General features: G+C 44.6%; 1 protein-coding gene across 14 annotated transcripts in view; it reads right to left on the bottom strand.

Moving 5' to 3' along the window:
- The window catches only part of TCAIM (T cell activation inhibitor, mitochondrial), a 566,063-nt gene that overhangs the window by 166,635 nt on the left and 374,716 nt on the right, over nt 1-24,712 (bottom strand). For all 14 annotated transcript variants that reach the window (XM_078663911.1, XM_078663923.1, XM_078663917.1 and 11 more), the window contains one exon: nt 24,017-24,139. In XM_078663911.1, the coding sequence (XP_078520037.1) occupies nt 24,017-24,139 (123 nt within the window). The remainder of the gene's footprint in view (nt 1-24,016; nt 24,140-24,712) is intronic.

Below are 24,712 nucleotides of genomic sequence, written 5' to 3'. Positions count from 1 at the left end.
CAGGAGCCAGATCGCCAGGTTGAGCTGTTGCGGATCTGGATGCTGAATGTCGCCATGGTTCTGCGTCAAGAGCCTGGGTGTAAGGCGCAGCCTTTGATGCGGCACCACTGAGAGTTCCAGAAACGTGGTGTACCATGGTTGGCGTGTCCACGTTGGAGCAACTAGGACGAATGTCATCGAGTGTTGCCTTAGCTTTCTTGCCACCAGCGGTATGAGAGGTGCTGGGGGAAAAGCGTACGCAAATCTGCCTGACCAGTTCATCCATATCGCATTCCCCTGCGACTGTGGGTGAGGGAACCTGGCGGCAAAGGGTTTGGCATTTTGCATTTTCCCTTGTGGCAAACAGGTCTATCTCTGGGTGACCCCACTGCTGGAAGTACGGGCGGAGTACTGATGGATGTAACTCCCACTCGTGCATCTGGTGGCTGTATCTGCTGAGCAGATCCGCCATCTGATTGTCCTTGCCCGGGAGGTGCTCTGCCATGAGGAAAATGTTCCTTTGAATGGCCCACTTCCACATGCTCTGAGCCAGATGAGACAGCTGTGGCGAGTGGGTGCCTCCCTGTTTCTGAATGTAGTACATCGCTGTCATGTTGTCTGTCCGGACTAACACGACTTTGTTGCACAGATGTACCTTGAAGGACTTGAGCGCCATGAAGATTGCCATCAGTTCCAGATAGTTGATGTGCATCTTCTGTTGCTGCGTCGTCCATAGTCCCTGCACTGTGTAATTGAGCACATGAGCTCCCCATCCAAGGTTGTGTGGATTCCACCAATGCAGAGAGTTGTATGCCCGACTGGTAACCAACACTAGGTCTGTCAGTTGTCCCCGAGCTTGTGTCCACTGATTTGCTAAACATTCTTGGAGAGGACGCATATGCAACCTTGCGTGAGGGACTATGAAGATGCAGGAGGCCATCATGCCTATCAACTGTATGAACACTCTCGCTGGAAGGGAGTGTTGCGGTCTGAACTTTTGGATCAGAGACTGGATGCTGTCTATCCTGACCTTGTTTGGCTGAGCCATAGCAGTCAGGGTATTTATTGTTGCACCCAGAAACTGTCGCACATGTGCTGGTTGAAGGTGCGACTTTGGGTAGTTCAACGAGAAGCCCAGACTGTGAAGGAGGTGAATGGTTGCGGACATGTCCGCGGCGCACTGTTGTTCCGACTTCGCTTGAACGAGCCAGTCGTCCAGGTAGGGGTAGACATGTATGTTCTGCCTCCTGAGGTGCGCCGCCACAGTCGCCAGACACTTGGTAAACACTCTGGGGGCGGTGGTCACCCCGAAGGGTAGGACTTTGAACTGATAATGCCTGCCGTGGATGGTGAACCTGAGATATTTTCTGTGGGACGGGTGTAGTGGTATGTGGAAATAAGCATCCTTGAGGTCTAAGGTTGCGAGAAAGTCCCCTTGGTTCAGCAAGGGAAGAATCTGTTGGAGTGTAAGCATATGGAAATGCTCTGACAGAATATACAGGTTGAGGGGGCGCAGGTCCAGAATGGGCCTTAGGGAGCCGTCTTTCTTTGGAATAAGGAGGTACAGTGAATAGACTCCTGTGCCTTCCTCCTCCACTGGCACGAGCTCGATTGCGCCTTTTTGCAGCATCACCACTACTTCCTGCTGCAATAAGTGCAAGTGCTCTGCGGACATAGGACGTTGCCTTGGTGGAATGTTGGGTGGAGTGGATGTCAACTCTAGACAGCTTGCTGCGATGAGAAGGCCTCGATGTCCGAAGAGTAACTCGACTCCGCAGATTCCGACTCGAAGAGACGGGAGAAACTCGAGACCGTACGCAAACAATACCGACGTAGGTAACGAAGGCCTTTTGGCCTTAAAGAAGTACGTTTTCTCGGTTCCGACAGAGTGACGTCGAGACCGCATCCGAACCCAATGGCGGAAAAAAACAATCTGGGGATGGAGCCGATGCCCATGCGCACTGTAGTCCAGGGGAGGAGCCACCTATCTCAGGATACTTCGAAGACTCTTCCAGGACAACAATGTGCGATCCTCCGGACCCAACACTAGGCGGCGATCTATGCAAAAGATATGAATTTAGCAGCCCACATGCCTCGAACCTGCCGATTTTCGGGCTGTGTACCGAGTCCAAGGGAAAATACTTCCAAACGGCAGACATCTTGGGTGGGAGGCGTCAGCTTCGACAGCGCTCTAGCCATCCCTACATAAGGTAACGGTAATCCTCCGCGTTAGCGGACGCGATTTGTGGACGCGCCTTCTTCAGCGCCGGAGTCACGCCAGAGTCAGCCCGTCTGCGCCCGTCCGCGCCACGGACGAGCCCGACGGCCATGGCTCACACTCCATTGCATCCCAGATACTTATCACAGGTATTAACCAGTAGAGTAACAAATATACCCTATATAACTCCTTGTCTCATAAAATATAGTCCCGAGCAATTAATGGCTCTGAGATCCCCTAGACAACTGTACTGCTGTCTTTTTGAATTAGACAGGGAGAATAATGTTTGCCACAATTGTACTCTTGCTATAAACTCTGTTGGGACGAAAATTATGGAGGATAGAATCAATAAGAAATATCCTAATCTTGATTCAGGATTATTTACATTTCTTAGCCTGAATTGCCGTTCCCTACCAAAACACAAGACTGAGATATTTAACCTACTATTAGATGAGGCTCCCGATGCCTTGTTCATAACTGAAACTTGGCTTCAGGAAAGCTCCGGACCTGATGTTGTCATGGTTCTTCCGGACTCATATGCGATTACACGACTTGACCGGAAAAATAAGTTAGGAGGAGGCATAGCAATTATTTTTAAAAAAAATCTACAACTGTGATTTTAAAAAACTCCCATGCGCCGGATGTGAAGGTGCCATTTTTTAAATTATACTTGCCCCAAATTTCACTTTTTCAGGAGCACTTATTTATCGACCGCCAGGTGCGGCATCAAACTGGATGATCAATATGTCAGAACTTATGGGCCCCTTAGTAATGAAGGCTGCTAACCTCACAATTATCGGTGATTTGAATTTACATCTGGACAAAGAGGACTGCACAAATGCCACCGAACTTATTGCTGATCTTGCGTCTCTTAACCTAACTTTCAAAAACTCTGGTCCTACACACATCGCTGGTCACTTATTGGATCTAATTTTTTCCAATATTACTGATATGGACACTTTTCCTGCCTTACCCATTCCTTGGTCAGACCATTTTCCCATTAAATTCTCATTTCGAGTACAACTGTCAAATAAGGACATAACACCGGTTCCAACCCATGTTGTTAGAAAATGGAAAAGATTAGATATTAATATTCTGAATACTTTTTTGGAAGACACCTCACCCTGCACTAAATCAAGGGTGCAAAATCTTTCGACATCGGTCCAAACATGGCTTATGACAGCCATCTACTCATGTCTGCCCAAAACAAAGTTAAAAGGTCATAATCAGCGCCCCCCTGCCCCATGGTTTAATGAATCTCTAAAGCAAGAAAAAACCACATGTAAAAATGCTGAACGTCAGTGGAGGAAGACTTACTCCCTGGAAGCTAAGAAGGAATATAAAATAACAAGCATTTGCAATGCAATAGGTCTCGCATTAGGAAAGTTTGAGCTATTGGTATTGGAAATGACAAATATTTTATTTATGTGTTGGTTTTGAAAATAGCGAAATTAATAGCTTTGTCATTTACAATGCCAATAGTTTTAACTTTCGCAAATGTGACATTGTATTTACATGACTTAGATGTATTGATATTACAAATAACAATGGCTTTTATTTTTTTAAATAATTAATACTTAAATAAAAGTTATTGTACTTTATAATGGCAATAGCTTAAACGTTTGTAAATAACTTTTGGGAAGATTAAGTTAATTGTATTTTATTGTGACGAAAATCCAAGAACAGAAGTGAAATATTAACATTTTTTGGGTGACATTTGTAATAAAGCTTGAAACATTGAGAGAACATATTTGAACCAGTTGTTGAATTGAATTGTTGCACAGAGTGATGCTGTGGCGTTCAGTGGTGCTGAGCGATGCTGTGGCGTTTAGTGGTGCTGAGTGATGCTGTGGTGTTAAGTGGTGCCAAGTGATGCTGTGGCGTTGAGTGGTGCTGAGTGATGCTGTAGCATTGAGTTATGCTGTGGTGCTGAGTGATGCTGTGGTACCGAGTGATGCTGCGGTGCTGAGTGATGCTGTGGTACTGGGGCGTTGAGTGGTGCTGGGGCGTTGAGTGGTGCTGGGGCATTGAGTGGTACTGAGGCGTTGAGTGGTGCTGTGGCGCTGAGTGGTGCTGTGGCGCTGAGTGGTGCTGTGGCGTGGAGTGATGCTGTGGCATGGAGTGATGCTGTGGCATGGAGTGATGCCGTGGCGTGGAGTGATGCCGTGGCGTGGAATGATGCCGTGGCGTGGAGTGATGCCGTGGAGTGATGTTGTTGCATGGAGTGGTGCTGTGGCGTGGTGCTGAGGCGTTGAGTGGTGCTGTGGTGCTGAGTGGTGCTGAGTGATGCTGTGGCGTTGAGTGATGCTGTTGCGTTCAGTGGTGCTGTGACGTTCAGTGGTGCTGTGGCATTCAGTGGTGCTGTGGCATTCAGTGGTGCTGTGGCATTCAGTGGTGCTGTGGCATTCAGTGGTGCTGTGGCGTTTAGTGGTGCTGTGGCGTTCAGTGGAGGGATCCGTGAGTGGAAGGATGGATCCGTGAGTGGATGTATGTATGGATGTATGGATGGATCTGTGAGTGGATGGATTGATGGATCAGTGAGTGGATGGATGGATCAGTGAGTGGATGGATGGATCCGTGAGTGGATGGATGGATCCGTGAGTGGATGGATGGATCCGTGAGTGGATGGATGGATCCGTGAGTGGATGGATGAATGGATGGATGGATCAGTGAGTGGATGGATGGATCAGTGAGGGGATAGATGGATCCGTTAGTGGATGGAAGGTTGAATGGATGAATGGATCTATCAGTGAGTGGATGGATGATGAATGGATAAGTGAGTGGATGGATGCATGGACGAATGGATGGATGGACGGAGGGAATGAGCAGAAGCAAGATGATCAGAACACCAGAAACTGCATCCACTTGAAATAAATGGTGTCCCGTCCGAAAATGTAGTAAGTAATAATGTGAAGGGAGTTGGAATTTTGGCAGAATCTTGGAAGGTGAACAAGGGACCCATATTCTTCTCTGGGAGTGGTGACAGCCCTGACTCAAGGCTGCCTTGGAAACTTTGGGGGTGACAGCTGTTTGTTCTTTGAGTGACTTTTCACCTTGTACATTTGCAAATTTTTTCTGTTTGTATCTCTTATGTAACTCATGCAATCCAAAGTCCTTATGTAACGCTACTGGTTCTTTTGTAAAGCGCTCTGACACATTCGGGTAATGTTTGCGCTATAGAAAATTGCATTAAATAAAAAATAAAATAAAATATAGAGGGGGGTCTGCTGCTCTATGGGTGCCACAGGGCCCAACAGCTGGGGCAGAGAATGGGGGGCAGAGTGAGCAGACAGTAAGTGGTGGTAGAAATGTAGAAAGGCTCAGAGGATGGCAGAAAGAGGTAACAGGGCCTTAAGTGGGAGGAGACAACTGGGGTGGGGGTCTCTCAAAGGGGTGAGACAACTGGGGTGGGAGGGGTCTCTCAAAGGGGCATGGCCGATGTAATTAAGGTTGTGCTTAAAAACACCTAAGCGAAACATCTGTGCTTCGCATAGTGAGCGGCCGACTGGTATTTTGCTGTTTCTGTCCTTGCATCCAGATATATAATACAAGTAACATTCCACCTACAACAAGCCAGCACTATTGGCTTTGCCAATGGGTGTTAGTTGCGTAAGATAAATAAGCAACAACTATGGCTTCGTTGTATACAATATTGAAAACGCTTCAGTGCTGAGATGATGAGACCGCAATAATTTTAAGGAGTCTCTGAAGTTACCTCAAAGGCAATGAAGGGTGGTACTACTGCAGAGTTCAGATTTTTTTTTCACCCTGAGGGGGGGGCAAAAATGTCGAGCCCTATAGGGACCTGTCCCAGCAGCTGCTTTTTAGAACTGTCGGTGCTCACCGGCAGGACCCGGCCCACTTAAAGCCCTTGAGGTAACTGAGTAGTATTGAGGAGGAGCAGTATGATGGAGAGAGGTAGAAAAAGAGAAGCCAGTACCGCGACGAAGGGAGACAGGTGGGAGAGGAAAGACAGCAGTGGGTAGTGAGATTAGCAGAGGGTAAATAGAGCATTAGAGAGGCAAAGGTAAAAGGAACAGACACCATGGGTCCCAATGAGGCAACAGAAATTAGATGAAGGTGGGCAGAGGCAGCAGAACTGTGGCAGTGCTGAAATAGACGTAGTGGAGATAAGGAACAAGAGGGGCCAGAAAGAAGCAGAGAATTGGGGATAGAAGAACGGGCGCTGCGAAAGAGGGAGACGGCTGTCCCACCCACTTCAGCAGTGACACTGGCCCTCTGCTGAGCGTCTTTGTGTATGTGCTAATGTCTGCTGTGACGGCTGGACAGAGGCTCCACAGTGGAAGTTGCAGAATACCCCCACCTCTCTTTGTAGCGCTGGTGGCGGTGAAGGCTGGCGAGGTACTCTATGTGTACCCGGGCAGCATGAAAGGTCGGCGTGAAAGAAGGATGCCCCCGTTCTCACTGTACCCCTTGTGCCTGTGATCGACCCTCAGGCAAAAAGGACGTCTCACTTCTCTACTTAAAGCCAGACAGTACTGATGCAGACACGGGACGCCTCCCCAGTGGCATGGACGCACTGACTCCTCTTACGTTGACCTGGACATGCCATGGCCTGGGTACTTCGAGGCCAGCGTGCCCTCTATGGCCCTGTTAGGCCTGTCGGCCAGTACTTCTGTGGACTCGCTCGTCCAGGCCTATCCCGCCTCTGACAGCTCATCCCAGCCCGAGCTCCCTCCTCGCCCCAGGGCAGGAATGTGGCTGGCAGTAATGCCAGGGATTTGCATGCAGCACTCCCAGTGATCCGGGCAGAGAAGCCTGTCAGTCACCCCCGAGCCGGTCGCATCAGAGGCGGCAAGACTAATTGTGCGGCGAGATTAGAAGCCTCTTCGTGTTTACACAGGACAGGTGAGGAAGGGGGATCGCCGTCGACAGGGAAGGCGAGCGCCACTGGGGACAGCTGAGGGCTGGAAGTCACCTGCCTAAAGAAAACAAGATGTGCGCGCGCACTCATGAAAACGAAACTTAGCGTGGGGGCGGGACTTCCGTCTTGTGCGCGAATCAGCGCCCACGGAGTTCCTGGCCCGAGTAGCAGTGGTGACGCGGGGCTCCCATGCCCGAGGGAGAGCCCCGCGGAGGCTACAGAACACCGGATTGGCGGTAAGTGGGACTGTATTCGGGAGCGGGGGGGGCGCGTGTGTGTATGTATGCGCGCGTGTGTGTATGTGTGCGACGGCGGGGGTGTCTCTGTATGCGCGCGTGTGTGTATGTGCGCTCGTGTGTGTGTCTCTGGTGAGGTAAGGGGGGGAGCGTGTGTGTATGCAGTGTGTGCGCGTGTGCGCGTGTGTGTATGTGACGGCGGGGGTGGGTTCTCTGTATGTATGGGTGCGTGTATGGGTGCTCGTGTGTGTGTGTCTCTGGGTATGCGCATGCGTGTTGGAGCTTCCGAGGCAGGAGATGGGCACGGCGCCGTGCGCGCCCACGAGGTGCAATCTGCGCTCGTGCACCTCTCTTGTCCACATTCCCAAATACGGCTGACAATAGGGCTAGAAGCAGACAGCAATCAAAGCTTCGCTTTGAATGCAGGTCTGCTCGACCTAAAAATAACACACTATCAAATGATGTGTAGTAAAGCTAAAGCAGAATTTGTATGCACCAAAATCACAGAGGCTTTAAATCAATCTAAAACACTTTTTAAAATAGTGAAAGAGCTGGCTGGCTCAAATACTTCACAAACCCCACCCGACCTCAATAAAACACAGTGTGACCAACTAGCTACTTTCTTTGTAAGCAAAGTGGATAAAATATATCAGAGCATCGAACAAGCACACAATGAATATAATAAAGCTAATATGGATGTTCATAATTCCTCCAATGACGGACCAAGCAATCAAACTGGTATACTAGGCTCTAATGCCTGTGACATTCATACTGCCTCACTTGAAAACTGGCCTATGCTCAACATTGATACTGTTATTGACCTACTTAATACGATCAAATCAGGCTCACCAAGAGACCCATTACCATGCTCTGTCCTAAAACAACTTAGTAGGAAAGCTATGTCTATTATCACCGACCTTTTAAATACATCCCTGCAGGAGGAACATGTGCCAGATGAATGGAAACATGCAATGATCCATCCACTGTTGAAGAAAGCTGATGCTGATCCAAATCTACCCTCAAACTTCCGGCCAATCTCCCTCCTCCCCATTTTTGCTAAGATTCTGGAGAAACACGTTCACCGATCTCTCACGGATTTTATAACCATGCACGACCTGCTGCCCTCCCATCAGTCAGGCTTTCGCTCAGGCTTCTCTACTGAGACTACCTTGTTAGGTGTTACTGAGAATATCCGAGCTTTGATAGATAGAGGCGAGACGGTGGCACTTGTGCTTCTTGACCTCAGTGCCGCATTTGATACGGTGTCACATGCGGTACTAATGCGGATACTCCATTCGATAGGCATTTGTGGCGCTGCCTTAAATTGGATTAAATCATTGTTAGAGCATAGAACTTTCCAAGTCTTCTCTCAATCTGCCTGTTCAGATACCCTGACTTTTAAACACGGAGTACCGCAAGGCTCAATTTTAAGCCCGCTACTTTTTAACTTGTACATGAGTCCGCTCGCAAAAGTAGTAGAAGAGACTGGATTGCTGATGTTCTCCTATGCGGACGATTCTCAGCTTCTCTTCTCTCTTTCCTCCGTGGGAAGCGATAATCCCTCTACTTTAAAACTAGGACTGGAAAAGATTGGAGGGTGGATGCAAGAAAACTTCCTCAAATTAAACGGTGATAAAACCGAGTTAATTGTCCTGGGAAAAAATAAAGAACTTTGGGGGCCCCAACATTGGCCATCAGAAATGGGTACCCCCCCCCGATTCCAACCACACAGGCTCGTAATCTAGGCTTCATTGTCGATGACTCGTTGAATATGCACCAGCAAGCTGTGAAAACATCGGCCACTTGTTTCGCAATCCTAAAATGGCTAATAAAAATCTGCTGGATGCTACCAGTGATGAAGCAAAGCTTCGCATATTTGCGACCTTGCTGTATTCAAGAACCTCGTTTATGTGTAACAAGGTAATAAGTGTACGTCTTACTAACGTTTATATTAAGTTTGAATAAGGATTAAGAAGCTTGCCTATGTGTATTCCTAATGACTTTAACTCGTGTCCGTAAAATATGGCCGCCGCTTGTATTTAGTTACTGCGCATGCGTCAGCCACACTCACGTGTCCTGACGGGTCTGCAGAAGTGGAGGGAAATTTATGCGCATGCGTAATACATAGCTTTGCCCATCATGTGGTACTGCTCGTGCCACTGCTCTTGTGACTGTATCAATGTAGCTAACATTTAGACTGCATAAGAATATTTTATGATGATAAAGTTGAAAGTACAACCCTGTGATGTGATTTCATAACGTTATTTTTATGTATTAATTTGTTCTCGCTTACTTTTCATGTACCGCGGGGAATGGGGGTCTGTCTGTACTGAGAGCCATCTTGGAGGTCCCTTCTGCGCATGACCGCCTTTCCAGGGGCCTGACAACCTTGGCTGATGGAACTTAGCCAGCTGGCAGTGATGGGCAAGATGCTCCTGAGAACCGACCTGCAAACTCGGCTGAACGGAGTCACATGCTCCTGCTATGCTACATTGTTAAATTGTCACTCGTATTTCTGCACGGTTTCTCATGGGAACCCCAATCTTGCTAGGCGGTACCCAAATATGTAAAGTAGGCATATAAATCGTGTATTCTGATTGGTGTGTTACCCAAATTCTACCTTAGGACCAATCCAAATTGAGGGATTTTGACACTTTGCAACATTTGGGGGGTGGTACCCTGACCCAAAGAGTATAACTGCTCTGGGTTCACCTAGGGAATTTGTCCGACTTGTCTGGTTTAGCTGACCTGTCACTGACCCATCGTACTCAATAGGTGACTGAAGATACAGAGCGCTGCGGAGCACTCTGTCCGAAATTGACCATAGACTAAGGTTCTACTGAACCTTAAAGTGCTGGCGAAGCACTTTGCTGGGAGTTCGCTGACCCAATCGGGGTCTTGATCGATAGCTGCAGAGAGGGTGGAGCGCAGGCGTTGCTTCCAAACTGCGGGTGTGGTCCTGTCCTGAGCGGTCCTGTCCTGAGGGTTTGTTGTCCTGTCCTGAGGTCCTGTCCTGATTCCTAATCTGAGGGTATCCTGTCCTGTCCGGGGTGTCCATTCTGCACCTGCTGTCCTTTGAGGGGTATCCTTCCTTGAGGGTTTCCTGTCCTTAACTGACCCGTGGCCAGGGTTTGGTTTCCACACCAGTCTAGGTAAATACTGTTCTAAGTTCTTTAAAACTTGCACCTTTCTATTTTTCTGTCTTTTGCTTTAATAAAGAAGACACCTTTGCATATGTTGATTTTCCATGCTTTTGCAGCAAACTATTGAAACGTAAAGTCATTTGCATATTTCTTGATATGTTCCCATGTTACCCTACCTTTTAGAAATCATATTTTGCATTGCAGTTTGTCATTTTCTGATATGGTCTAGAACGGCCTTGCTTAAATATTCAAAAGATTTCTTGCCTTGAATGCACAGCATATTTCCTTTGCATCTCATTATTGCATTTAAATGATTACCCTGTCTTTATTTCTCTATAGTTATATAATTTACATTATCTTGGTTATTGATTGCCTTATTCTTGTATATCTTATGCATGAAGAAAACGAACTTTAGATAAACATTTTAAAACTTCCAGTTGTCCGTGGTCATTTACAACAGTATTTGAATGTCATTTGAAATTGCATTTGCTGCCTTTCCTTTTACAGCTAGGCCCCTGATTCATTGAAGTCATAGGTACCCGTGTCGGTGGATGGTAAGTCGGGTACACTGAGTCATACCAGTAGGGAACACACACAATTGGTAGCAGCCCGTGAAGTCGCCCTGTCAATGAGTAGTGTGAATTGAAAGTATATGGGCCCTGAAGCCGGAAACGGCGAAATCATTGGCTGGGTGACCTCGCGCGCTCTATCACCAGAACACACCAAAAACCGGTCATCAATGCCTTCATAACATCCAGGCTTGATTACGGCAATGTGTTATATCTGGGGGCAAAAAAGTCAACGATCCTCAGACTGCAAACAGTGCAGAACGCAGCGGCGAGACTGTTATGGAAAATCCCCATTTTTTCATCCACCTCCAAATACATCCGAGAGCTGCATTGGTTGAGAATAGAGAACCGGATCAAATTTAAATCCCTATGCTTCATGCACAAGATCTCCACTAAAAAAGCCCCTAAGTACTTACAAAATCTAGTCCGCCCTTACCTCCCTTCTCGGGCTCTGAGATCGACAACAGCCCACAATTTTGTTATTCCTAAAATAAAACTATCACGCATGGGTGGAAAATCCTTGGCTTTCCTTGGCCCCTCACTGTGGAATACTATGCCACATGCACTGCGCTCTGAGGCAAGCTATATGAAATTCAGGAAGGCCTTAAAAACTTGGCTATTCAACATCTAAATTGCCGGTCCTGTCATTTACTACTGAATCATAGCGCCGGGAAACCCTTTGTTGGGTAGCTGTTGCGCTATATAAGCTAAATAAATAATAATAATAACCACCACTCGTAGTCAGGGTAAGCTAGTTACACACTACAGGATAACCTGTGCTCACCCTCTGGTAGTTTGGCACCGAGCTGTCAAGCTTATTTAAAGAGGCGATGTGCAAAGTGTTTGTGCAACACGCACACTCTAACAAAATGAATACATCACAAAAAGACTCCACACAGGTTTATGGAAATAGATGCTAATATTATAGACAAAACAAGACCAAAATGACAAAATTCCAATGTATAGAAGTTGAGATATTGAATTTTAAAAGAATAAATGCAATAAAGCGCTTGAAAGCAAGTAGCGCTAAATGTTTACTTTAGGTTGCACTGAACTAGGGCAAAGTCAAAGTTTGGGCCAACCTCATGGAAGCGCAGGCCGCTACAGGACCCACGCAGGCCCTGGTGAACAAAGTACATTTCCTTGTGGCAAGCAACGAGATGCATTGATCTTCTCTACACATGGAAGGCAATGCGTCAGTTCCGATGATGGGTGCCAGAGTCTAGAGGCATTGATAGATGCTCTGTTTTTTGCCCAGCAGTCGAGAGGATGTGTCAACCTCACCAAGCTGCTGTAGCAGCAATACACTGTTCCATGCGTCTATCTCCGGAGGCAAAGCGCCGGTTCCAATGCAATGCGCTGATTTTACTCCAGCAACTGGGTAAATGCGCTGGTTCTGATACACACAGACAGGAGGTAATTTGAAATCCATGTTGCAAGTACCTGGGCCACTTCCTGTGAGCCGGGCACAGGAGCATGGATAGTGATTTTGATTTCTCTGACTCTCAAGCATCAAGAAGCAAGCCAACAAGCCCTTACAGATCACTTGGAGTGAAGGCAGAGTCCCTCTCTCTTTCAGCAGAGTCGGGGAGAGCAGCAGATTGCAGGGCAACACATGAGAAAGGAAGGCCTTCCAAGTCTGCGGTCCAAAGAGGAGTTTTTTAAGCAGCACAGCAGCCCTTCTGACAAAGGTTCAGTTCAACATCCACTAAATCCAGACACATCTGGGTCAGATACTCAGTACTTATATCCAAAAGTGCCTCCGGTGTGGGGGCTGACATCAAAGCAGTTCTCTAAAGTGCACAGTTTTCCTTTTCAGCCCAGTACTGTCTGCCAGGCTATGTATGGGGGTAAATCAACCCTTTGATAGGGACAGGACACTACCTATTCAAGTGAAGTATTCGCCCCTTCCTTCCCAGACAAGGCCATTAAAATGCAGATGTATGTAGATGGGTACTCAGACAAACCTATCCTTCCTGTGTTGTGGCTGTCTAGAGGGAATGCATAAAGCGTAGTTATCACCGACCAGTAAGTGCAGAGAAATGTCCACTTTCTCAAAACGGCATTACTGAAAAAGTAATGTTAAATCTGATCTCACCAGTAAGTAGGATTTATCAATACCAGTCCAAACTTATGAAACATAAAAAAATCTACTTCTCTATGAGCAGGAATGATAGCTTAAAAGTGTATTGTGGAATTCCCAATGCTAGGCTATGAGAGGAGTAGGCCTCACTATACTGAAAAACGAAATAAGTTGTTTGTCACTACCAGGACATGCAAAACATAAAAGTACATAGCATACCTTTTACTTACATAGCACCTGCTCTTAGAGCTACCTAGGGCCTAACTTAGAGGTGACATACATGTAATACAAGGGGGGTTTAAGGCTTGGGAAGTTGATGTAGATGCCTCGTCAAAGTCGCTGTAAACTGCACACACAGGCACTTGAGTGGCAGACCTAAGACATATTTGAAAGGCTACTTATGTGGGTGCACAATCAGTGCTTTGGCCCACTACTAGCATTTAACTCACAGGCCCTGGGTATATGGTATACAACCTTATGAGGGACTTACAAGTAAATTAAACATGTCAATCAGGTATACACCAATTACACACATGTTTAGGGAAGAAGCACATTCACTTTAGCACTGTTTAGCAGCTGCAAAGTGCTCAGAGTCCTAAGGCCAACAAAAAGATTCAGCAAAATGTGAGGCAAAAAGCAAAAAGATTAGGGGAAGATCACTCTAAGACAGACAAGTCTAACACACAGTAACCTCTGTTTTCACTAATCTCCACTATCTGGAATTAAGCAACTACGGTACCTTACCTAAAAACCTATTGACGAGTCAGTGACACTGGCAAACAATTGTACAATCTCTCTTCTGCTACTTCCAGTCAAACTTGTGGAGATTGTGGTCAATCATGAATTCGCCACATCTGTGGTAAATAAGATTTCAGACTCTGCCCAACCTAGGTGCAAACCCACAAATGGCACTGAACTGGTTCAAGGTTCGAAACTCAGTGACCTTAAAATGACTCTGAAAAAGAGCTGCTTGACCAACTGTAAATTTTTCCTCACGCAGTTCCTGGTGGAACCATCTGTTTTGGCACCTCTAGAGCAACAGTTGAATGTGATTTCTACCAGGAATTTAATAACCATATTATATAATCCCTCTCAGAAGGGACGGGCGGCCAATCCTCGAGCAGCAAAAGTAGGCTAGGAGGGGGAGCTGGGACGAGAGATCATTGACTAAATATGGCTATATGTCTGTAGTCAGACGGGCATGGTATCCTCCAGTAGCCGGCTCTGCATTATACACTATAAAATATTGCAAAGAGCATACTACACGCCGGTCTCACTTCATATATTTGGCCTCAGAGGGGATGTAATCTGTGACAGATGTAAATGTCCAGATGTGGGTTTTCTTCACCTGGCCTGGTCCTGCACTGCTGTTTATGGGAAATGGACTGAGGTATTATCCACCCTGTGTGACATGGTGGATTACAGGGTACCGGCAGATCCTGTTACTGCATTGCTGGGATATACAGGGGAATTGGATACTCCCCATACATGGTTTCTATCTTTAGCCCACTTATTGGTGAAGCGACGAGTAGAATGTCCATGGGGCAGAGGCCGACCCATCAAATTTAAGTTGCTTACGAGTCAGGAGATATTGCAATGAACAGCTAGAGCTTTATTCTATTTGCTCCCAGATGACTCTGGACCCCAAGATATTTGGGGCCCTCTCAAATCATATCTGCTTACTCATGATGAAGGGATGGGCGATGACTCCATGGATATTAATGAGAAATGGTGATACCCCTGGTTGTAGCGGCCCTCCCTGGGAATGAGCAGTGACTCTGAATATGGGACTTGTGAATTTTGTTGTACTCATGCAAGTCTTGAGATGCCTATATTATATGTTTGCAATATGAATAAAGAGAAATAGTTGTTGCACAGGTATATGAAGTGACTTACGTTGATGTTAATATGCTACTCTTAAGGATTGTGGTAGAGGAATGCATGAACCCCAATCCCCCAGCTGTGCTCTCCATGACTGCATGTGCTAATTATGACACAGGTTTCTTACCCAGTCTCCATGTATGATGTATCACTGTACTGTACTTCTTGACAAGTTAAATTATTTGTCTTTTTAAACGCGGCTTGGCAGCACTGGTGCAGCTGGATCTGATATGTACCTTTGCCATGGGATCTAATTCCTCCTTCCTTGATCTTCTCCTCAAGGCCCTTAAATCTGTGAGGGTCTTTCTTGAACAACTGTGTATAAGCAGTTCCTTTCCTTGATTTCCATCCATCCCACAAGTCAATACCATGTGAGTATCCCTAACAGACACCCCAATCACCACCTTTTTCAACATTAATTTGCCCACTTTTGCTTCCCTCATCAACATCCAACTTCTCGTTAGGCTGGATGGTGGCTCTGACATTGGTCATTTCCAGCTGCATGATAACCTATGCTTTCAAGCTCAATCTGGGGAAGACAGGAGTGCCTATTGTTGTGCGGACGGAATCTTACCTACTTTCTCCAGCCAACTGGTGATGCTCCGTCATAACCCCACCAAACACAAGCAGTCCTCCAACTCTCTCTCCTGCTATTTATATCATTGGTTTAATTAATTTTCAACTGTACTTGATCATTAAAACTTCAAATCAAGCAGATCATATCTACAGCTCCCAGTTTTCAGTTCTTACTGATTTTTTACAGATAAATACAGACAGAAAACAATTTGTTTCCGGTCTGCTTTTATTTTTAAAAGCAGAAAAATGCAGAAAAATTTACTTTTTGGGAGTGACTTTCGAATTTCAAGCCAATATCTGAGCAGAGAGGCAGGTTGGGAAGTTAAAAAACAGAATAGGATTTACTTAAATGTAGGCATATGTTAACATGTATTTGTTTATATTGCTAATATTTACATGTGAGTGTAGTTTTCTGCTAGATTGGCTGCTTAATTTTCTAAACCGCAACAGGCATTAAAGTATGAGTTCATATTTACCAGTTAAATACATGTGGAAACACACCTTGTTAAGACTTTGTTTATTATTAAAACACAAACATACCAATAAGATGGCCAAAAAATAAATATGGATAAATACAGATGGAAATTTAAAAAAAAAATACCATAAAATCGGGAGCCCTAAATTCATATCATACCATATTTGGGTGGATTCTTAAAAAAAAACTCCAAGAAGAAACAATGTAATTAAAAACACAGGACCTAGGTAATGCCCGTCCCTTGTACCATGTGAAATATCTTAACCATTTTGATATTTAGTGATGTATGTTCACCATTGTAATGATTTTTATTAATCAAACAATAAAGTATTTCCACTGCCACTCATATCATACCATTTAATACCACCTAGACTCTGGCAAATCGATGTACTTTGGCCATTGAAAATGTGCAGTGTCTTGGATGTAACTAATCCACAGTTGTTTGATATTTAACAATCTAGGCAACCAAAAGAGACAATCAAAGAAGTTTTTTTTTTTTCTTTTTAATTTTTGTGGAAGGAAATTAAGCTACAAAAAGTTATAAAGTGAACAATTTATTCAGGATAAAACAGGACAGTTTCACATTTACAAATTTAATATATATGTTAAAAAAGTATAGTTAAACAAACTAGACTTAAAACAACAATGTATAGATCACAGGGCATAAATCACAATACAAATGGAAACATATATAAAATTAGAAAACAGTAGGAGTGGCAGATTGGTACTCTACGCGCGTTTCGGCGGCCAGCGCCTTCTTCTGGAGTAGCCACAAAGAGTTTAAAAATTGTTCTTAGTGATGAGTGGAAAATACTTTTCTTTCTTAATTTCTTTAACGAACGTCCTCACTGTCTTGTAGCAAGGGTATGATGTGTAGATATAGCGTGTAAGGCTCAATGGCGACCTCTAGTCAAGATAGGACATAAGTATTTTATTTCCTGTATAAAACAAAGGTAAATAACTGATCCCGCCAGCCGGAACCTCTTGTTCACTCAAGTAAAGGGTGTACTTGGTTACTTAATAGATAGCGAGATCCTCCTGATGTAGAGATATTTGATAGAGCGAAACCCCTCTAATAAGGTGGTTCCACTTCCAATTGAAATTATTAATAAAGGGTTAAAATAACTCCCTGTCCAAATTGATTCAACAGGGCTCCCTACTTCCGGCGGCGGGACTCGAGGTTTGTGCGAGCGTGCACAAACCTCGAGTAATATCTCTACATCAGGAGGATCTCGCTATCTATTAAGTAACTAAGTACACCCTTTACTTGAGTGAACAAGAGGTTCCGGCTGGCGGGATCAGTTATTTACCTTTGTTTTATACAGGAAATAAAATACTTATGTCCTATCTTGACTAGAGGTCGCCATTGAGCCTTACACGCTATATCTACACATCATACCCTTGCTACAAGACAGTGAGGACGTTCGTTAAAGAAATTAAGAAAGAAAAGTATTTTCCACTCATCACTAAGAACAATTTTTAAACTCTTTGTGGCTACTCCAGAAGAAGGCGCTGGCCGCCGAAACGCGCGTAGAGTACCAATCTGCCACTCCTACTGTTTTCTAATTTTATATGTTTCCATTTGTATTGTGATTTATGCCCTGTGATCTATACATTGTTGTTTTAAGTCCAGTTTGTTTAACTATACTTTTTTAACATATATATTAAATTTGTAAATGTGAAACTGTCCTGTTTTATCCTGAATAAATTGTTCACTTTATAACTTTTTGTAGCTTAATTTCCTTCCACAAAATTTGTAAAAAAAAAAAAACTTCTTTGATTGTCTCTTTTGGTTGCCTAGATTGTTAAATATCAAATGGTTATTTTTCCCTGGTCTAGGAATCTATATTCTATGAATTTAGGGGGTCCTAGTTAAATACACACCACTAATCCACAGTTGTGCAGCTTGCCTTATTTTAGGTCTCAAATGCCACGTATCTGTTTTTTCTCCACTAGCTTCCAATAGCATAGTGTCTCCTATTCTAAGGCTGTTACGGACACAGTCACTTTTCCATTCTTCAACTACATTTTGTTACTCAGATGCTTAGATCCACAGGCTTCTGTAAGCAGTTAAAAATCTGTTCTCCATCAAGGTTTTTCACAAACCCTCTGTTCCACTCAGGATAGGACACCTTTCTTTGTGTAGTAGTTGAGCTATAAATATTTGTTTTGTTCAAGTATTTACAGTGTCACACTAAATCTGAGTTTCTAACCCCCTCTAACTTCTAAAGCAAGCCTTGGCTGTTTGTCATCAATGCCTTTCAAGAGTTAAGTACCTAACGGAAGTAACCTGGCTATTCAATTTAAAGACACCTGTATTGTGGATCTGGGAACTCAGTGGTCAAATAAAGTAACCACACAGAATAATGCCCAGTAACAACTGACTGTGCCAGAACTTCAAGAAAAGGCTTCAATTCCGACCCTTGTATTTAACTCCCTGGATTCAATGTATATAAGGACACAGGAGGTGCTCCTGATTTAGTTTTCCTCCATAGCACATCCTTGGTGGATGTGGGGAAATTGTCAGACTGGATCCAGACATTTTTCCGCAGTACCTTTGCACGCAGCTCTGCTCTGAAAATGACAGGCAGGCCTACATAGCGCTGACGTCAATTGCGTTTGAGCCTGTCTGTGCCCCCAGATGTACAGCCCCAAAAGTAAATTGTTAGAAAGTGTACAGATTCCTAGACTTGGAATCTTATTAATGGATGAAGTCCAATCACAAAACGGGGAGGATCAGTGAGGAACTTGCGGCTAGATACAGTCTCTACCAGAAAGAGCATTAGTGAAGATAAGTAACTTGTTCTGATCGAGACTTCTAGCCGCAGATTCCTCACCTTTTGAATAGATACCAAAGCAATACCCATTCGGAGGTAGGTCTGTGAATGTAAATAAACCAAGAGGTCCTGAAGGACTGAGTGTGGAAAATGCCCTTCCCAGAGAACCTGATCATCCAGGCAATAGTGCTTTGTGAACGTATGATGGGATGCCCACATAGCTGCCTGGCAAATCTCTAGGACAGGGACTGCACGTGCTAACGCAGTGGTAGCAGCATTGGCCCTGGTAAAATGAGCACGCAGTTCTTCTTGAGGCTGCATATTGGCCAGTGTGTAGCAGATTTTAATGCATAGCACAATTCTTTAGGAGATGCTTACCTTCTGCACTTTCCTGCCTTTTTTCCCTCCAGAGAACCCCAAAAAGAGTGACTTGTCCACCTGGTGGTCTTTGGTACCATCTATGTAGAAGATCAGCGCTATGTTGGGGCGCAAGCGATTGAATCTCTCCTTTTCCATAGAGGGGGTGTGGTGGAGCCTAGAACACCAGCTGGGTAGTGGATTAACTGACGTGGGACAGCATCACGACTTTTCGCAGAAAGGAAGCCTGTGTCCACAGAACAAATTTGTCTGGGAATATAGTAGTATACGGTGGAGTGACACAAAGAGCCTGAAGCTCACTCACAGGCCGTGTTAAGGTGATGGCGATGAGGAACACAGTCTTAATAGGAAGGAGCTGCAAGGGATAATTGAGAAGCAGCTCGAATGATGTGCACATCATAGAAGTAAGAACCAGATTAAGATCCCTTCGGGGCATTACAAAAGGAGAAGGGGAAGCACGCGTTGTAGCCTTTTAAGAAATCGCATTATAACTGGTGACTTAAGCAATGAGGTGTGATCAGGCAACCGTGAGTAGTCTAAAATGGCCAAAGGGTAACCCATAACGATGCCCAAGCAAAACCTTGCTGGGCACTAGGCAAAACAAACAAGAGAACGTCAGATAACTTGGTCTGGAGGTGGAAATCCGATGTTTGCAAATTTGTCCCAACACTAAGTGTATACAGTTTTATTGAGGGAAGCCTGGCTGCCAAGATGACATAAACCACCCCTGGAGGAAGGTCAAATGATGTCACCGCTCAATCTTCAAGCAAGAAGGTGGAGATTGTCAAGGCACGGGAGCAGGACCTGCCCTGTTGCTGCGACAGCTGCTCCTCCCGGAAGGGCAGACTGATCAGGGGACAAATGCTTATGCTCAGGAGTTCTGGATACCATACTCTCCTAGTCTGTCCTGATCTTCTTAAGAACTCAGGGCTGGATTGGAATTGGTGGAAATGCATACGGGAGTCCCAAGTTCCACTCGAGGCAAAACACATCTCTGAGACGCATTGGAAACTCCAACACACAGAAGTGTTGACACTGAGTGTTCTCTGCCCCAACCTTGTTTTCCCTACCTTTCCTCTTTATCTCCAAGGGGGCTGCCACTCTAGGTCCATGGTATCAGAACGTAGTCCTCTTTCTTTGCTACCGTTTGTTATGCTGTTGTATCCCCTCCCCCTACACAGACTTTTCACCAATAATGGAGTCTCTATTAAATCACCTTAGGTTTAAGTTAATCGTTCACTGTTTTAAATACCCCTTTGTTCGTTTTCCCCTGGCTGAACCACAATTACTGCATAAAACGTGTTCTGCCAACCTGTAACGCTGGGTCCTTGGTATCAGAGCATACTCCGCCTCTGTTCACCATTTATCCTGGCTGAAATGTAACCACTTTACTGTGGTTTAATGGCAGAGATGCCCTTTTCACTCATGGTTGGTTTCTCCTCTTGGGATATGAGCCCCCGGCATTGCGGGTCGTCGCAGCTTATTTATTTTCACTCTATTTCTCCCCCGCTCAGTGGTAGTTCAGTTATGTTACTTCCCTCGGGGGTATTTTGTTTAAACCTGCCCTCTCTATGCTTTGCCCTGGTCCTTATCTTGAATTGTTTTGTCCACTGCAATTTGCCCTTATTCATTTATGGACTAGAGCTTCAACCTGGTGAAATTGGTGAATGGAACCTGAGGCAAGTCCTATAACAGAGGTATCCAACATTGGTTTACATTTTTTGAACTCTAACAGACTTTCAAGCCAGGATTAATTTGCATACAATGAATATAAATCAAAATCATATATACAATAAGTAGAAATTCAGAAAAATTGAAAAGAATGTCTAGTCTGCTCGCAGACCAACAGTGGTCACCTGTGTCTTAGACCAATACAGTCTTTTCAACTGGTCTGTAACCTGTTGGATGTGGCATTGAGGGAATTAGAACGAAGGTTTATCCACCTAGAAGAAGTGCCGCCCACTTCAAAGCTCCTCGTATCACCTCACAGATGACACATACTAGAATTTACAGTTCATTCATTGGATGTCTCAATGTTTTTTTGGTTTTTAAGACTTATAAATATACTTGAAACTCTCATCCTCTTTTGACTGAAAACTTGAGGGCCATGTGGTATTCTGTACTCATCACCTGTTTGTAAATCTATACAACCTGAGAAGTTGTTCTTTTCAGTTCTGAGAACGCACTGTTGTGCTACACTAGAATCCACAAGCAGAGCTGGAAAAACTGACAAATCTGTCAGCATATTCAGAGACAAGAAGAACCAATTGTCTCAGATGCCAACTGCAATTCAGAGTAGGTTTGGTCAAACATGTAGGCAGCTTACAGCAGATTTGCAGAAAACTGGTGGAAAGCATGAAAATGTTTACAATGCTGTGAAGGTACCTTAAGAATAGTGCTTTTCCACAAATAAATGTACAAAACGTAATTCACCGAGCACAACACTACTTGGGCTTCTTTTTAAAGGCAGCACAAATTGCCCAACAGCCTGCTCGCATGTGTACTAAAGGGGAAAAGGTCTCTTGAACATGAGGCCCCTGCATGGTGAGACTCTTATGAGAGCAGCGATCTTGACCAAGAGGCGCCTGGGTAATGGATGAGGAGCTCGAACGGTCTTTGAAATCTGTAATCCCAAGAAACTGTGGAAGGGACAGAAAAGCCAGCAAAAGCACCTAAAAAACAGTGATCAGAAGCAAAGAGATGTGAAATAGAGAGGCCTGCACCAAAAGACATTAAGAAAAAGTGCAAACCACAATGAGCTCATCTAGGCCGATATATAGCTAATCTGAAGTGCTCCAGTTGGAGGCTGGCAGGCCGTAACAGCATTCTGCAAACCAACTGAGGAAACCTTAAAGGTAATCAAAACCCCACAGGAACAAGATACAGGGGAACCAGAGGCAAGAAGAAAGCCTCAATTAAGGACATTTGGCTCAACCAGCAGCAAAGATAGATCGGAACAATGGACACACAATGTATCCCCCAATTGGCACAATCCCCCTTGGCTCTACAATTATCATGCAGGAATACTTGGAAGGTTTTGAAAAACATTCCACGTATTCCTGCGTGACATGCATTGAAGTGGGCACCATCAGTTATAGTGTTAAGTTCTGGGGGAAGTAGCAAAATTGGAAGGGGGCGGAGTTGATGAACAGCGGCAACTGGTCGATGACAAGTTGAGGGAGCACGTCCAGGTTAGAGCTAAAGCACTGGAGGAAGAAAACATTGAATTGGAAAGTAAATTCAGGAGACCATCAAGAACCGCTACTAAAGAAACACTGAAACTAATCTATAACCTGCTGAGGAGCTCATAACAAGGGCAACACCGGTCCTGGTTTGCATGCGTTCCGGTTCAGGGAGGACATGGCTTGGCAGTTCGGGCTGGACTGTTCCCTTTGGAGCAGGGTCAAGACTGATTTGCATATAGCTAGATCAAACTGAGGTGACATGGTGTGCAAAATAATGATGGATTGGGATGCGGCCCGAGTAGTTACCAGTGGCTGCAAATAATTCAAGAATTCTATCCATCACTTTTAGTATACTAAAGAATACCCAACATAAGAGTCTGAGAGGTCGCAATGGGACCAAAGAAGATAATAGCCAAGAACTTGTCAGAGATCTGCTTCATTCCATATGCAATTTCCCAAATAAGTTGCCAATCAAACTAGATGCATCTATAGGGTGCAGAGGCTTGGGGTGCAAGTAAACATACCATCTGACATCCTGACAAGGGTGCACTTCTTTGAGTATAAAGAGCTTATAATGCAGGATATCAGATGCACCATACAGTGGTGTTTTGCTTGGGCATCAATGACAGATTTTCCAAGACATGTTCTTTATTATGAAACAAAAATGCTGATATTTCTGCCCCGTCAAAGACTTTGAAGCATGAGGGGATTCCTGGGTTTCTCTATTCCGGCAGAACCAGCAACTGTGATTTTAGTGCTTTGACATGACTCTATAGAAGAGATGAGCCCGCACCAGTGTTTCTGTTTCTCCACATGCTGGGAGCTGCAAAGCAATTAACTGCTTTATTCTGGAAAATGTGAGAATCTTCTCCATTATCCCTGCGGTTTCACAGACTCTGGCAACTCCAAGCGCTGCAATTGCTTACACCGGGCAGAACACAAATCAGAGCAAAATGACTCCATCTATATGATACTTCATCTCCATTATTAAGTGCCATCTAATTGCTTTGCCTTTTACCCAGCCATGGAGCTGACAACTAATTCCAGATTACTTGGGACACCTACAAGTAGCATGAAGCAGGCATGTCAGTAGAAGAAAGCCCTATGGGACAGAGATGGTAGGAAATTCTGATTTTCTCACTTAGTCCTAAGAAAACCCTCCAGCAGAGTCAAGGGATCAGGATTTTGAAGGGATATCTACCTAAAGATGTTTTGGTTTATTTCTCTGAGCTGAGTTATGTACAACAACCAGCTATTTAAAAAACTTTTACATCTAAAATAAAATAAATAATGATAATTAAGTAAAGAAAATACACTTGCTGAAATTGTTGATATGTTCCCAGGTCAAGATGTATTCCATGCTATGGGTCCCACTCTTTGGTGTGCCAAGTATCAGTTAGGCTAAGAGTAGATAACTATCAAAAATTCTTTACAGGAGAAGGTGAACCCTGGTCAGATTTTCAGGATAACTGCACAAAGGAGTCCCATTTGAAACCATTATACGCGAATGTATCTTATGTTGACGTTCAGAAGACCTGGTCTCAATAAAAACCTGTTTTGGATCATCGTGATCTACACTACTAGCCAGTGCCTCGCCATGAACATAGGTTATGTTATTCGGCAAGCCTTACCGGATGTCAGAAAGACGCAGGTGATGAATGAGATCAGCCTTCAACCGCTTCATCTCATCTCGGAGTGGAAAACTGTTCTTCAGCTTCTTAGCAGCCACTTCTCCACTGCTATCCAACCACGAGCTGGAAGGAGACAACATGAAACAAGCTTTGCAGCCATTACCTTCTTAAAAGCTGCAAACATGTACACTGCCAAGATGTACTTGCTTCTTTGAATTCAGATAATGCATTGAGTTCTGAGCGTTATTCTCGACAACCCAGAGGCATGGCAAGTACTGGACTCCATACGTCTGGTGTGTTAACTGGTCAATCTTTCCACAGTTTGAGATGTGCACCTATTCTGTACAGCAAGTATTAGTTGTCTTTTTGATCAATGAGTAGCAAACTGAGCAGGCAGCTAAGCTCTTCCTCAAGTTGTAACATACCTTGGCTCTTGTTAGGAGGACTACTCACTGAAAGTCTTAAAACAATAAGAATTTAGATTCCTGGATGAAAAGTATCTAAGTGTGACTGAGCGCTTGAAACGCAGATATTGGAGATTCCACCACGAGTTCTCTAATGGAAATTGGCGCCTTCTTGCCTGCTGAAGGATAACATGCTTTAGCGCCCTGAAAACCTCTCTATACATCATGCAACTCATATCTAGTGATCTCTCTGAACTCTCTAGCCATCTGTGAAGTGTGCAGACTTCAGTTC

The sequence above is a fragment of the Lissotriton helveticus genome, chromosome 10 (genome assembly GCF_964261635.1).
Source record: "Lissotriton helveticus chromosome 10, aLisHel1.1, whole genome shotgun sequence".
Lineage (NCBI taxonomy): Eukaryota > Metazoa > Chordata > Amphibia > Caudata > Salamandridae > Lissotriton > Lissotriton helveticus.
This window is presented reverse-complemented; position numbering and strand designations above follow the sequence as displayed.